The sequence below is a fragment of the Thunnus albacares genome, chromosome 17, assembly GCF_914725855.1.
Source record: "Thunnus albacares chromosome 17, fThuAlb1.1, whole genome shotgun sequence".
Classification (NCBI taxonomy): Eukaryota; Metazoa; Chordata; class Actinopteri; order Scombriformes; family Scombridae; genus Thunnus; species Thunnus albacares.
In genome coordinates, this window is record NC_058122.1 from 14,274,889 (window position 1) to 14,290,733 (window position 15,845).

At 43.2% G+C, this 15,845-nt stretch overlaps 1 protein-coding gene across 1 annotated transcript; it reads right to left on the reverse strand.

The window, feature by feature from the left end:
* Nucleotides 1–37: 37 nt before the first annotated feature.
* srebf1 (sterol regulatory element binding transcription factor 1) lies at nt 38–14,881 on the reverse strand. The gene is made up of 19 exons (XM_044331705.1): nt 14,557–14,881; nt 11,663–12,259; nt 9,503–9,678; nt 9,234–9,374; nt 8,695–8,913; nt 8,418–8,532; nt 8,020–8,177; nt 7,192–7,408; nt 6,867–7,051; nt 6,379–6,640; nt 5,861–6,027; nt 5,347–5,515; nt 5,081–5,189; nt 4,761–4,870; nt 3,661–3,793; nt 3,354–3,519; nt 2,343–2,558; nt 1,604–1,715; nt 38–740 (listed from the first exon to the last, which is right to left on the reverse strand). Exons 1-19 carry the CDS (start codon nt 14,660–14,662, stop codon nt 520–522), a joined length of 3,579 nt encoding a protein of 1,192 aa, XP_044187640.1. The 5' UTR covers nt 14,663–14,881; the 3' UTR covers nt 38–519.
* Nucleotides 14,882–15,845: the final 964 nt, after the last annotated feature.

A 15,845-nucleotide genomic window follows, 5' to 3' on the forward strand; every position in this document is an offset into this window, starting at 1 on the left:
ATATATATATATATATATATATATATATATATATATATATATATATATATTAAAAAAAAAAAAAAAAAGACTGGGGGGTGGGACTATACTGAATAAACGCAGGGGAAATATCTCTTTCATGCTTCACACTCACACACATTCACACTGCACTGCCCACAAAGAGGACGTGATGGCTCCTCTCTGTGGTCAAACTGTGGCACTGCAATGCATTCTCATGAGGGAATTCAGCTCGGTATGAGAGAAAATGCTTCTTATATTTTGGTAATAATCCGTAAGAAGCGTATGAGCTCTCTACAAGTGCCTCTGATGTGTGGTTGGGTTGGTGGGAGGGACAAGTCCATAAAGTCAGTTTGATATGAATCTGTATGGTTTAATAAATCGGTTCGATAGCTGCATGCCAAAATGCAGGAGACTGTATGGTTGTGTGTCTGTGAGAGCATCTTTGTTGTCTGTGTGTGTCAGAGATGTTTCTATATACAGGGTCTGTCTCTCAGCCCCTCCCCCCCACCCGTCGTCCCTCTAGCTGTTGGTGACAGTGGTGCCGCTGCCCAGCTTGATTATCATTTGCTGGCAGTCGTGGAGGGTCCTCTTGTCTCCCAACTTCTCCAGGGTGCGGGCTGCGTCCGCCAGCATGCCCACCCTCTGGCCGGGAGCTGACAGAAAGGAGGGGGGAAGGTAGCGGCACGCCAACATCACGGCCTCTGCCTGCTCCCGCTGGCCTGGCCGCGTCTCGCACTCCTCTGTAAACAAAAACACGAAGGATTGTTGTTACTGCGCTGCTTCTTTTTTGATGTCATCAACCACCGACAGCCAATCACACTTGTGCGGTTTCTTGTTTAATTATTAATGTGATTTTGTGTAGTAAACAACTGGGTTGAAATAGACAAGAAGCTGATTAGAGCCGCTGATTGCAGCCATTCAGTGTCTCTCCGCTCACAAAAAGTTTGATTTGAAAAGTGGCAAGAAAACACAAATCTGAAAAAATGTATTCTGTATGTATCTTTTTTTTTTTTTTTTTTTTTTTTACAACTTTTTTCATTAATGCTACCTGAGAAGAGCTTGCAAACTAACTATGCAATGTCATCAAAATATTTCACTATTCTAATCAAATCTAAAAAATGAAATGCCTGATGAAGGTTGCTTGACTGAAACGTGGCTATTTAATAAATTTACCATAAGTGCCGACAGCGTGTGGGAGTCTTGTATGCACCTGCCTGGTTACAGGTGTGCAAAGATCACTGTTTTTTGGCATTATGTTATTAGAATCTCCCATACTGTTACTGCACTTTAAACACAGCAATCTATTACCCATATACAAAGTAACCGGAAGCCTGAACTGAACTTTCTTATGAAGTTGCCCTATTGCATTGTCTTTGCATGAGGGATGATGCACACACTGCATGAATTACTCAAAAATATCAAACCTGAATTGAGAATAAAACCCCCAAAAACATAAAAGTTGCCCTGTGTGGACAAATACATAATATATATATTTAAAATCAATCAAAAAATGCTGCTTACAAACAGAATTATTTGAGTGAATGAAAGATAAAAATCAGAAGTACATCCACCTCCGCGCGCGCACACACACACAAACACACACCTGTCTTGGCTCCAGGCGTTGCTCTGCGTCGCAGCGAGCGATCCAGGAGCTGATGTGTGCGGGTGGGACTGGCCCCCGCCATCAGCCTGGCTGTAGCTTCATGAAGGAACAACTGGAAAGAGATGGAGGGAAAAAAAGAGATGAGAGAGGAGAGAGGAGGAGGGACTAGAGCGAGTGATGATGACTCATAGCGAATGTTCAGCTCTACCTCAGAGAGACTTTGAAGCCTTGTGAACAACGCTGCTAAACACTTGCCTTAGGGATGTGTGGGTATGTGTGCTCCCAACACCTCCCAGCTAATTTCCACAGAGAATTGTACTGACTGCCTGCAAATATGTGCACAGGATGTATCTGCATTTATATGCTATGTGCTTCTCTTAGTGTGTTCCCATTTTGTATTTGAGTTCAACGTGCCTTTTTCATTCCGGGAATGTGGAGCACGGAAGAATCTGTCTTATACACGTTGGTTTGTGAGCATTATAAAAGTATATTCTTGTGAGTTTTAATTGCCTGACAATACAAAACGCACAGACACAGGAGCTGCGTTTGTGTGTTCATCTTGTTTTAATAATTCAAATGTGTGTCAGTCATCAGGTATTCAAACTGAGTGCGCGTATGTGCTCGACTGAGAGGGAATTGGATTAGAAAAAAAAAGTCAAGACAAAATGAAAGTTTGGATAGTTTTTAAGTACTAAAATGACTTAAAGTAAAACGCAGTGATCGACACCGTTATACGTACTCTTCGCATTGCGGGCCTGAAGCTGTGCGCCAGCTTGCGTAGGGAGCTGAGATCTTGCTGAAAGCCTTGGAGCTCAGGCGGGGAGGCCTGGTGGACCCCCGCGGGGCCGCTGGCGCCCACTGACCCTGACCCCACAGGACTGGTCCCCTGCTGCTGCAGACGCCACACATTGGTCCTCATCACCAACAGCAGGTCACACAACAGCAACTGGACAACCTAGAGAGAAATGAGCAGGATTAGGATTGATACAGGAAGCATTTCACTGGCATAAAGGCCTGGACCACTGCTGAAATGTAGTAAAGTGTCAAAATATTAAATAAATTTTATTGGCGTAGTGCCTGAAAACATAATGTCTGTTTTTTTTGGGAGAAATCTGACTTTGAAATTGCTTGTAGTCTTAATTTACGCATGATGATTTGGATTAATTAAAGTTAAAATCCATGACAAACAATAAATAGATATACCGGCTGGCCTGAAGTACAACAGAGTTCTACTCATGAGTTGAAGGGCATTTTCAGCTCACTGCGTGTGTGTTCTGCCATTAGTGGCCCAGCTCTGTGTTGCACTGCAGGTACATTGCACTCCGCTGAGACACACATGCAATGCAACTACAATGCACCACAGCTCTGACCGTAGATGTGCACACACTGCGAGCTACCTATCCACCAGCATCACCATCTGCTGAACGCCAGAGGGTAGGACACCGCGCTATCACAGAGCGGAGTTGCTACGGGGGGGATTCGCTGTCTGTGGTGAAGAGTGTGGCTTTATATTGTGAAAAGTGTGTGTGTGTGTGTGTGTGTGTATACTTGAGTGATTATGTGTGGGTGATTTCCGCTGTTTACAGATTTATACACACACACACATGTGTGGGCACATCTGTCACGTGTGTGTTTTTATATTCTTGATGCAGATGCCCTCAAAAAATGTCCCTCAGAGGAATAATAAACATCAACGACTTTTATGAGGACATATTTGCAAGTGTTTGTGTGAATGTGTGTGTGTGTGTACCTTGTCTAAACTGGAGCTGTGGCAGTGTGGTCCTAGGTTGAGGCTGTCTCGGAGCAGGGCGCTGGCCTTGTCGCTGAAGCTCAGACTCAACTGGCAGTTTTCTGGCTTGGACAGCAGAGCCCGCACCGCCCTGAATGTGTTCAGGCACGCCTTGGGCAGAAGACTCCTGACAGAGCGAGTGACAGAGGACACAGGTTAAAGGAGTGGAAGCGTGCATGTGTGTGTGTGTGTGTGTGTGTCCTCTGCTTGGCATTATCAAAAGAAAAAGTTAAGCAACACACTCTTTCGCTGGCTGTGTTCAACCTACTCTGCGTTCTGCAGACTGCGGGGCAGGTGTTCAACTGTCGGATACAGTCTCTCCGCTGCAGCGTCATCTCCTTGGAGCCAGTTGATGATCACCACTGCGACCGAGGACCACCACTTGGAGTGGGGGTCGCAACCTGGAAGTCGGAACAAAAACAAAAAACAGTCACAAGGTGAGAGACACCCGCAGACGAACAAAAGTGCACATATTTGAATCCCCAACCGCCCACTTTCACATTTAACATGCATGAATGTGCGCACACGCGAGACAACTGCTGTCTGTGTTTTGACCTCTGAATCAATCTGTCTCTCCCCTCTGGCACAGTCACAACATGTTGAGAGAAAGCAGCCATTTTGACGACTCCCTCATGAGGGAAAACTACTCCATTTAACATTGGAGACACACACACACACACACACACACAGACTTCTAACACTGTGTGAGCAACCTGAGGCTCTGCCAAGAAAAGTCTTAAAATCCCCACACAGCCTCCCTCTCCCTCCCTCCTCTCAAGGTGATCACCGATTTGACAGCGCTGAAGATAGATGAAGCAATATAGCGGATGCCTCCCTTTCACCTAGCCCCCTTTCGCTCAGATCAGTGATCAGTGAGGACAAAGTGAAGTAGTGGGAGGGTGGAAGTAAGCCCAGTGGAAATCAAGCTACTCAATCTCAATTGTGTAAACTTTATCTCGCTGCTTCTTAGTTTGCAAGCGCATTAAAGTAATGCAACGGCTGGAGCGGGTGAGGAAAAGATGCAGGAAACGCAATTCTCTCAAAGAACGTAAGTGGTAATGAAGCACGGAGCCCAAATCTACACCTGAATTGTTGATGTAATCAAGCAACACAAGTTGGTTCAGTCAGTGAGTGGTAGGTTGCCAAGATTTTAGAAGCTAATTTTGGGCTGGGACTCAAAAAACTGCTGCTATTGGTGATGCTAAATCATCAAAAATACCCAAAAGTTTTCTATAATTAAAGTATCAATATAATATAATCCTAAATTTGAATTTCTTAGTCATGACATGAAAGGTGATTTCATCTTCTGATACATAAAAAGAGACAAACAAATGAACTGTTGACACAAATGACAGCTGACACACTTACCAGTCACTGTAGCCATGTTGGAGCCGATGGCGAAGGACTGGGAGGTGGCACCGGCCGCATCTGATGCACTAATCAGCAGCTGGAGATACTCCAGAGCATCAGCGTACTCCCTGAGGAGTGACACACACTGAATGGTTATTTTGCTGCCAAACCAACATACCATGGTAACTTGATAATACTATTATACAATCTATACTATCTTTTCATATTTACTTCAGTTCTGTCAAAAAAGTAAACCACCACTTGTCACCAAGAAATTCTAATGAAATGTTAGAATCAAAAATGCATTTTTTTTTGGAAGTGTTTGTGCTTTTTCTCACCCTTCTCCCTGGCTGGGGCTTTTCTCTCCATGTGGCTGGGCAACACAGTACAGAGCCTTTTCCAGGAGGTGTTCTCTGAAGGCCTGGGTCACCTGGGCCAGAGGATCCACTGTAAGAGCATCAACAAACGATTAACATGAGAAATACAAAACGTCTGTGTGAGCATGTGCAAAAGACAGGTCTAGGCTTTAGGTATCAAAATTCAAGAGGATTCATCACAGCCAATTAGCCATTATACAAAACAGTAACAGTTTGTCTACACTGACCGGTATTGCCAGCCTGACTGTAGATGCTTTCTTTTGGGGTGTTTCGAATAGCCCAATCCCCATCCACAAAGAAGCGGTGACCTAGTGGGTGACAGAGCCACTGCATAGCCGGAGGCACACTGCCACTAGATGACAGGCATGCCTGGCGGGCACTGCTCAGGAACACACGCTGTAACAATAAATAACAGCAGCCAGTTAAGTTGTGCTCTCTCTTATCTTACAAAACGTGGACATTACACAGCTTAAAGTTGACTAATCATATTTACTAATCAAATTGGCAAGTCCCAGGGTCATTTAGAACCCGTGATAATTACAGTAAATGTGGGAGAAAGGCAAAACAACTGAATGAACCACATGTCAACTCAAAACTACTTACTGCCAAATAATGTACCACAGGAAAAAGAACTGTACATGTTCATAGTGACACGTGTCTAAGCAAGAATATTGCTTAAATTTGCATAATATAAATGAGTGAGCGATATGCATGAACACGTGTTAACTAAAGCAGACTTACGGAGGTGAAATGCAGGATCCTTGGCAGGCTGGCTTTGACCCTTAGAGCTGCAGAGACATAGACTTCAGCCAGAGAGGCTACAGGCAGACAGGAGCCAGCACACTCTGCCAGGTTCACTGCACTTAGAGCCATGTGCACTGCTGAAAGGTGGCTCCCGTTCAGCTTCCCTGCACACAGAGATGGAAGACAAGAAATTAATCACTGTTTTATTAAAAATATGCCAGAGAACTGCTCTGCAAGCTGAGAAAATGTGCCTGCTGACATAACAATCGTAAAAGGAATCATAAAAAAAAAAGAGGCTAACGTCTGATACTAATTACTCAAGCTTAATGATTTTGCAACCTTAGTATAAACCTTTTATTGGCACTAAATCAACATAAGCTGGCTCTTCAATCAAAAAGGCAGGGTTAAATTGCTCTTTAATCACTCTGGATTCTGTCACTTCAATGTGTCACCCTCCAGTGTTCAGTCTACCACACCGATTTAATTTAGAACCAGGGTTTTTCCCACCAACCGACCTGTCATGTGTAGCTGGTGCAAGCGGTGGTAAACCAGGGCGGCATCACGGCTGCTTTTGCAGGCGTCCTCCTGCAGGGGGCGGTCTGATCGCAGCCCTCCAGCTCTGGCAGCCAGCCAGCGGCCCACCCAGAGGCGCTGGAGGCAGAAGCGTAGCAGGGACCAAAGTGCAGCGCAGGCCAGGTCCAACTGGGAGGTGGGTAAAGGACGACCTAGAGCCTTCAGACAGGTCCACAGGTTTTGACTGGCCTGGGCAAAATCCCCCTGGGCAGGGTAAAAGAAATTGATGATGATGATAATGATAATGATGAGTAAGAACAGATAAAAGGCGAACCAAGGGGAAGTGTTTCTTTAGAATGTAGTGTTTTCATGATATTCCTATGTAGCAATTAGTTAATTATCTGCGTACTACATGCATTTCTTATCTAGATCATCTTCTCTGCTTTTAAGTGATTTAATGTACTTATGTGTATCAACAATATAAACATACTCTTGCTAGGTCCAGGTCAGCCTGCTTGCGGTGCCTCCAGAACAAGACAGAGGATCCAGAGTGCGGTCTGGTTACGGGCTCTCCATAAACCAACAGACGGATAAGAACTCCTGACACCAGGATCCCATTCAGTAGCCATACCAGTATAGTTGGCAGCATCCAGTCCATCCAGCCCCACGAGTCAGCTGCAACAACACACATTTCTGTTAATAAGCTATAAACATATGTGGAGTCATCATTTATAATACTATAAATCTTATGAAATCGCCTCAACTATTTCGAGTGGCAGTGGCATCATTCTTTCTCCCTCCCACGCAGCATTTACCTGTGATGTCCACGCCCAGAACACTCCTGCCTGCAGAATGGGTGGTGGTGGCTGCAGCATCAGCAGCTGAGCTGCTGCCGGGTGAGCAGAGCAGGGCAGCCAGAGGGTTGAGGGAGAGGAAGAGGAAGGTGAAGGCACACAGTGCCATGCGGGAACGGTCCAACATGCCGCCAGCGCTACCGCCAGCTGCCGATCTGTTCAACATGCCCACATTTGGCTGGCAAACAGAAGAGAGACCAGAGAGATTAATTTGTGATTTAAAAACTCAGATAATAAAAAAAAGACAGCCGTTACGACATTATATCACTCTGACTAATAATAATAATAATAATAATAATAATAATAATAATTTACTGAGCTAATCCCTCAATTCAGCATATTATTTTATGTTAAAAATCTGTATTGATAAGGAGTGTTGATAAAACCCTAACCATACACATCCCCTACCAGCATTACTGAGAGTAGATTACTCAGCTTTTCTTCAACCTGCTTTCTGTTGTGACTATCAACAAACACAAAGGGAATTGTGAACATGTTGTACAAAAGTAAAGCAGGGCCATTGCAGTTTTTGCAGTCTCTATATAGTGCACATAGCCTCTACATATAAGGAGGAGTACATCATGGCATGACAGATGTACAGAGTTACTGCTGAAGCATATTTCAGCCTTGAACACAACAGAATTATTTAGATATTTAAATGACTTGTAATAAATGAGCAAGAGGGGATTCAATGTCTTGCTTAAGACAATTGTATGAGACTCCTAAGTCAACCAAACTGACCCTTTCAAATGTTGTAATGTCTAGCAGTTTAAGTGAAGCGCTGCATACCTTGGTGTCCTCCCCCATTGGACTGTCAGGCTCTGAGTCGCTGCCACAGTGTGAGAAAGAAGTGGGGGAGCCCACGTCAGAGGCTGGCGGGGTGGGCAGCTCACTCTTCACATCAGCCTGTCCATCCACCTCCATGGCAACGAGGTCCTTGAGAGACTCTGAAGAAAGAGGAAAGATGAGGTGAGCAGTTAGGGGTCAATCAGCAGAACAAAAGCAGAGACATCTTCAGCCTTAAATCCTACTTATTTAGAGGTCGTTTTATCATTTCAGGATAACAGCAGCTATCAATAGACCTCATCATGGAAGGTCAACTGAATGACTTCCTTTAGAGGAAAATGTGATAAATCGCAGAGAAGCCGTTACAGAATAAAGACGAGAGGAAGGTTTTAAGCACGTACTGTTTTTCTGGGCTGACATTTTAAGAGCCATGTTCTCCTGTTTGAGTTTCTGGTTGGACTGCTGCAGGTATCGGATGTAGTCGATGGCTTTCCTCAGCACTGCAGACTTGTTGAGCTATGACAGAGTATAAAAAGAAACAATAATACCTATAAATAACTGGTAAATAATAAAAATCATATTGTAACATTTTTCAGAATTTGACGCATATCACCTCTGAGTACACCCTAACACTGGTGCCATGGCATTGCAGTAAAGATAAGAGATGTTCTTTCTTACCTTAGCCTCCGTACCCGCCACCAGGTCTTTGAGCTCGATGATTTTGTCGTTGATGGAGGAGCGGTAGCGCTTCTCAATGGCGTTGTGAGCGGTGCGCTTCTCCCCCTTGTGTACCTGGCCGACCGGCTTACCGCTGATAGCAATGCGGTTGATTGGCAGCTTCTCGGCGTCCACCATGACAGGCACCGTGGTCAGGATGGTGCCCCCGCCCATAAAGGCCTGAGGAGGTACGCAGGGTGGGATGGGAGAGGGGAGAAATAGGAGTAGAACAAAAAAAGTAGACAGTTGGGTGAAGAATTTGCAAAGGAAAATTGTATTTCTCTCTCTTCACTCTCACAAGTTCTTTTTATGGTCAAAGGAATATTCGATCACCACAGTTTAGATCTTAATCCTCTTTGCTACAAATTGCTTGTAAAGGTGATTATGTAAAATTGAAACTTTTCTATTATTGCAGCTGAGAGATTTGCATTGGATGAATGAATGACATTACCAAAAGTGTGTTGTGTGATCAGAGTTTAAACAGCACACAATGTTTCTACCTGCAGTGAAGTGCTCTGTACTGGGGTGGTGGTGGTGGCCAGGGATGTGGGAGAGGCCACAGTAGTAACTATACAGGGGTCATGCTTCAGAGTGGTCAGCAGGAGAGATTCAGCCTTGATGAACTGGGGTTGAAGCAACACCTGAGAAACGCACGAATCAGGACAGATACACAGATGTTAAGTCTGCTTTTTGATTCCATAATACTCAAAAACAAGAAATGCATACAAGTCAGTTCAGGTTCGTTCAGGTGCCGGTCTTGTACACTTACAGGTACTTGCTGTACATGAGATGTGATAGTCTGAGTCGGTGGGCTTGCCGACGTTGCGAGCAGAGGAGAGGTGGTGGTCAGCCCTTGGAGCTGAGCCTGAATGGCCACTGGTTGAACAGTTGGAGGTGAGGATGACAAAGTGGTGACTGGTTGGCTCACGCTGCCTGGACTGCCAGCTGGAAAAATAGTTACGAAACAGTGAAGGAAATTCTACAGTGAATGAGTTCATTGCTAAATTGCTTTCCATTACATAAGTATTGCAATGACTTTCTTTCATCTATTCCATATTTGTACTTAAACTAAAAACCATGATGTCACTGAGCAATGAAGGCAAGAGAATATTAGATGTTTGTATTGGTTTATGAAATGTACCGATGCAAATCAAGTAGTAACAGCTTCTGTTGCTGCAATTGACATTGTGGAAGTTATAGATTATGGGTTTGTAGACCACTAGGTGAGCTGCTATCTCATTAGAAATAAGTGATAGCAACATTCAGTGCGTCACCTTCTTATCAGCTCCAACGGGGCTGGTGATTGCATCCAACTATGAGTAACAAGGTTGGGGAATTTCTTCAATGAGTAATAAAAACTTTTTACTGCGTCTTGAATGTGCAATGTGTAATCTGCTACATTTCCAAACCATTAAGCATTAGTAGGTTTTTTCAGTGGACATGGTTGGTGTGTATATTTATTTTACACATACAAATTAAAGGAAAAACCGGTACAGGTCTGAATGCTTGACCCCTACAGTGAAGGGATCTGGTGGCTCTGTTATGCTTTGGGGGGCATTTTGCTGACATATTCTGGGTCCACTTGTCCTCTTAGAGGGAAGGGTCACTGCAAATCAATACAAAGTTGTTGTGAGTGATCATCTTTATCTTATGATGAAACATTTCTATCCTGATGGGAGTGGTCTCTTCCAGGATGACAACGCTCGCATCCACAGGGCACGAGGGGTCATGATGAGTATGAAAATGATGTGAATCATATGCTATGACCTTCACAGTCACCAGATCTCAACCTAATTGAACACATATGGGAGATTTTGGACCGACATGTCAGACAGCGCTCTCCACCACCATCATCAAAACACCAAATGAGGGAATATCTTTTGGAAAAATAGTGTTCATCCCTCCAGTAGAGTTCAGAGACTTGTTGAATCAATGCCAAGTCGCATTAAAGCTGTTCTGGTGGCACATGGTGGCCAAACACCTTACTAAGACACTTTATGTTGGTTTTTCCTTTAATCTGTCACCGGTCTGTGTATATATATATGCTGCAATGTGTACATATACAATGGGTGTTGCCCAGACAAAGCAGTTTCATTTAGCTTAAAGACGTTCACACTGCTGAGCAAAGTCTATTAGATTAGGGCAATCAGCTGAGGTTGAATAACCTAGTGTCCAAGTTTAAGAAATGCAATACACATGAAGAGCCACCCTTGTTGGGCTCTGGGGTTTAATTTGGGACACATTTCCAAACTGGCATGGGAAACACAAATCTGATTTAAACTACATTGGCCCTGGCTTTGTAATCCTTTTAAAAGTAATTAACTATTTTAGCTGCAGGTGCGTACAAGAGGCAGCGGTCCAACGCTATTTATTCTTGTTGATTTCTAGCATTTCCCTCCTTTTTAAGATAGAATACAACTTAAGTAGCTCTCCATTCTTATATTATTTACTGTTCATCAGTTGTGATAACATAACAATGTGCACCCAAGAGTCATACATACAAGAAGAAACCTATACAAGCATTGTTACAGCCAATTCGCTGAAACACCTACCAAACATTACAGCTCCTGTTTGCTAAAGAACGCAATGATTTATTCTTTACAAGCCATTTTCAACTAGTTTCTCACACTGAATATCTGGTTTTGTATCTGGATTTAGTATTGAATTGATCCAATAACAGACACACAGTACCAGTCAAAAGATTGAACACACTTTCTCATTCAAGGTACTAGGAAGGTGTGTCTGAACTTTTGACTGGTACGGTACAAAGCGAGAAAACCCGTCACTGCACAAAGAAAATAAGACTATAACCTGTGTTAAAACATCCCAATGCCTTTTTAAAGTCTTAAACTTGGATTATCTACCTTTCACTTTTACAGCACTCTCACAGCACAAGGATAAACTCTCATCACCATCAAATTGTACTTACCTGTGTAACTGTTTGGGCTGCTGTAGTTGGTCCGAGTCTGCTGGGTCTGAACCTGAACTTGAGCCTGAAGTTGTGTCTGTGGCTGAGGTTGGGGTTGAGGCTGAGGTGGAGTCTGTGGTGCAGGAGAAGTGAAGAGGGCCTGAGGCGTGGAGCTGAATACTGGGTTCGGTCCTGGTGATCCATGAGGTGAGGCTGCCTGAGCCGGGGGTGACTGGCTGAGAATGGGTTGGGGCTGTTCCACCTGGGGCTGTCTGAGGCTCTGAGCCTGCTGCGGGGAGGCTGGCTGCTGCCGCGGGGTGGAGTTGGATACCTGGGCCAGGGGGGACTGCTGGAAGGTGGGTGGCTGGAAAACCTTGTCTGGGGTTGAGGAGCTGCGGGTGATGGGAGGCCCCAGGAGCGCATCCAGGTGGGGGCTACTGCTGAGGATAGAGGAGGAGGACGTAGATGGAGGTGTGGTAGTGGTGGAGGGAGGGGCAGCTGAGGTGATGGACTGGGTAAGAGCAGGAAGCTCTTGGGTCGGGGCAGGTCCTGTGTATGGAGGGTTATCAAACAGTCCTCCAAACTCCATGTCCTGGTTGTTGATGAGCTGAAGCATGTCTAAGGAAGGACAGAAATCAGAACCACCATCAGAACTGGATCCAAATGTATATAAACCAGGCATTTGTTGAGAAACATGGTTTCAACCCATATGTACAGTGTTTATAATATAGCCGACCAAAGAAAGCACTCAAAATTCAGTTACAACATATTGTAGTAATACGGGGAAATGCAATTATTGTGCTAAAATAGCCTCATGTAAGTAGGAAGTACCATAAATCTAACGTTACAAGCATGGGATAACAAAGCACTGTTTTTTGGTTTGTGTATCAAAATCAAGTAAAAACAGGTGTAAACCAACAAACATTTAAACTGTTCTAAACAAATAGCTGTTCTTTGTTTCAAAAGGGAATCACCAAATACTTTATAATCTATGACAAATTACTGTTTGTGGCAACTTCCTGATAATGAAGGCAGATTTTGATTTCAACACATTTTTCCTTTTCATACTCAAACAGTATGACACAAATCAGAACCAAGATTCAATTATAACCAAAAACTGAATCAGAATCAAATCAATTAATTGACCCTCTTCACAGTGTATAATGACATAGATTGTACAAACAGCACAGTCTTGCATAAGGTACAAACTGTTGTGGAAAACACCAAATACACATATACTGTACATGCTACATTTTATTCAACCATGTGCATTCAAGCAATTTATAGTATTCCTGCAGCTGTGGGCCACACTGTTGCAAAATAACTATTAGTAAACTGGTCTGATACATCAGTGAGAAGACATGAAAGAGTTCTTAAAGTTGAAAGTGAAATTTATTTCTGTCTGCAATCAATAAGAGAGATGATTAGGTCATAAGTATAAATATACAAATTCAAATACACACAAAGACACATAAAAAAGGAGACACATACTCAAATACCACAGTTGAAAACAACTTAAAAGATTTCTGCTGTCCAAAAAGTAATTTGGTTATGGGCTCGTGGGTCTGAGTCTGCATGATCTGGGCCTAAGAGATCCAAAATTTCCAAAACGTTTATTTTCCAAAACAAGCTGCTGCAGTTTATTTGGAAATTTTGTTTATTTGAGAAATATCATGCTCAATATAAAACCTGACATTATGCTCATCAACACCCTGTTATACTGTGCTCCGGAAAGATGCCAAAATTAATTTTGACCTGAAGCAGCTCAACAGGAACATATTACTCAATAAAAAATTTTTTTTTAAAAAATACTGACACTGAGTGTATGTTGTGTCTGTAGTGAAACGCAGCAGCCTGGATTTGTAAACCAGTGTTTTGTATGAGGTGATCGCTCTTGACCAATCAGAGCGCGTCTCAGAGACTTGCTATGCCGATCAGCTCAAGACAGGAAAGAGAGGGAGCGCTGTCTGCACGAGGTTACCATCGAGCAGCATCACCGTGGGTTACTGTCGGTCACATTTTGGGAAGATACCGAGAACGTCTGCAAGATATGCATTACTGCCTATAATATACGCAGTGCAGCCTTATATAAATACACGATGGCTATTACTGTAGAGATGCATATTGGCCATTACAGTAAAATCTCCAGAAAAAAAACACAGAAAATAGTACTCCATGTATGCAATTAACGCTTTCTTCACCTTCCATCCCTAATATTAACACCAAATGTGTGATGAGCATGTGCCAACTTATGAAAAACTAATGCAAACGTAAGGAAGCACGTGTTTATAACTAAAACGAGATAGAAAGATGTGAGACAGGAGGCCTCATTAGAGCGCAGTGTTACAATAATCTATTGATTTCGTGATCATAAAATAAACACAAATCAGTATAAAATGTTTCGATTCGGTCAACTGAGGCACCGTGAACCCAAAGAGGAGGAATGACCGACAGTAACCCCTGTCTGAGGAGCAAGCTGGGGGCGGGGCGCACTCACGACCATTCACCATGTTAGCTTCACCTACTAGCTTAGCTAACTCACCCAGTCTTAATACTATTATTATGCGACAGCATGATTATCACAGCAAGGTCTGACAGCGCATGAAACAAGAAACAACACCGTAAGACCTCTAACGAAACCACACGTTATAAGCTCAGCTAACCAAGAGAGAGAAAGTCATTAGCTAGTCTAGCTAATGACGGCTGAAAGCTACGTTGGGAGCTAAAACCTTCAAAATTGGCGCTGTCTGTTAGCATAAATGAGGTTTTTAAACAGCTTGTGACAAGTATAAGACAGGAGCTACACAAGACTTGATGAGTGAAACACACATGGCATTCAGATAAATTATAACCGGCGTTGTTTGGTTTGGGCTGTTTAGTTAACCTGACTGAGTTACATTATCGTATTTTCTTACCATCAATGTCGCTTAAGAGGGCCGTGTCGATGTCGCTGGGGTCATTAAGCGACAGTGTTGGATCCAGATTATCCAGCGAAGCATCGTCAAACGACAGGTTGTTCATCTTGACTCTTGTGCCCGGCTATCCAATTAATCAGAAACTTCTCACGTCCCTACATTTGCCAAAAAAAGCTTCAACTCCCAAGTCTACCTTGAAACACGCGCAAAGTGAGGTGCAACTTTTTTTAAAATCTGTCAACTAGCTGCTCACTCCTACCCCCATGATCGTGCAGGGAAACTTGTAAAGCCCAGCACAAACACTGGAGCTCATTCACAGCACTGGAACAAATCCACCTCGCCGATAATGATTGACAGGCGCCGCAGCCAATCAGAGCCCTCGAACTGGATCGTCACGTCACTGGCTCTCAGGGTTGTTTTGATTGTCATAGCAGCATGTGGGCCATAAGGATATCGTTTTATAGAAAAATCTACAGTAAGACATGATCATTAATATGCTAGACAAACTATTAGAATGTCTCCGGAATACTCGTATGAATTAATGTGAAAAGTACTGTAAAATAATTATCTACTGAGCACAAATGTGTACCAGAATGCAACAAATGCTCATTTATTCCAGTTCTTTATGGTTGTTAATTAATGTTTAGCATTATTATTATTTCACCAAACATTGCATTTTGAGTGAAACAGCATGCATGTGTTTATTGTGGGTTTGCCCCCGACAGCCAATCAAAGCCGAGCAGGCGTGGGGCTACTGAAAGTCAAGTTTGTTTGACGCGGAGCGGCGGCTCCTCCTGTAGAACCAGTGAAAATCGTCCAATGGGAAGCTCAGAAACCGAGTGGGGTGATCTGACGTCACATCTCTGGTCTAGTGATTACATCATGTGTTTCTCTCCTATAATAGTGGAAGCAGCAGCAGGGAAATAACCTGGAGGGATACAAGTGGCCAAAGTACGATAAAATGAGGAAAAATGTAATATTTTGTCAAAAAAAACAACAACTTTGAGACTGGGCACAAATGTAACAATCTATATACTTAATTTATCTCTGTAAAGTAGTAAAATAAAGCTTATTCCAGAAAACGAAACATTTAAATTATTAATAATGTAAACAATTGAAAACACAGAATTTTTCAGAAAAATAAGCATCAGATAAATTAAAATTATAATGTGTCACGTGCATACAAAGGGGTCGCCCCACAAAGGCATGTTGGGGAAATAGGTCACTGACCTAGAGTAGTACAGCAAAGTTGTTATCAGTACTGAGGGAGCGGATGAATATTAAAAGCC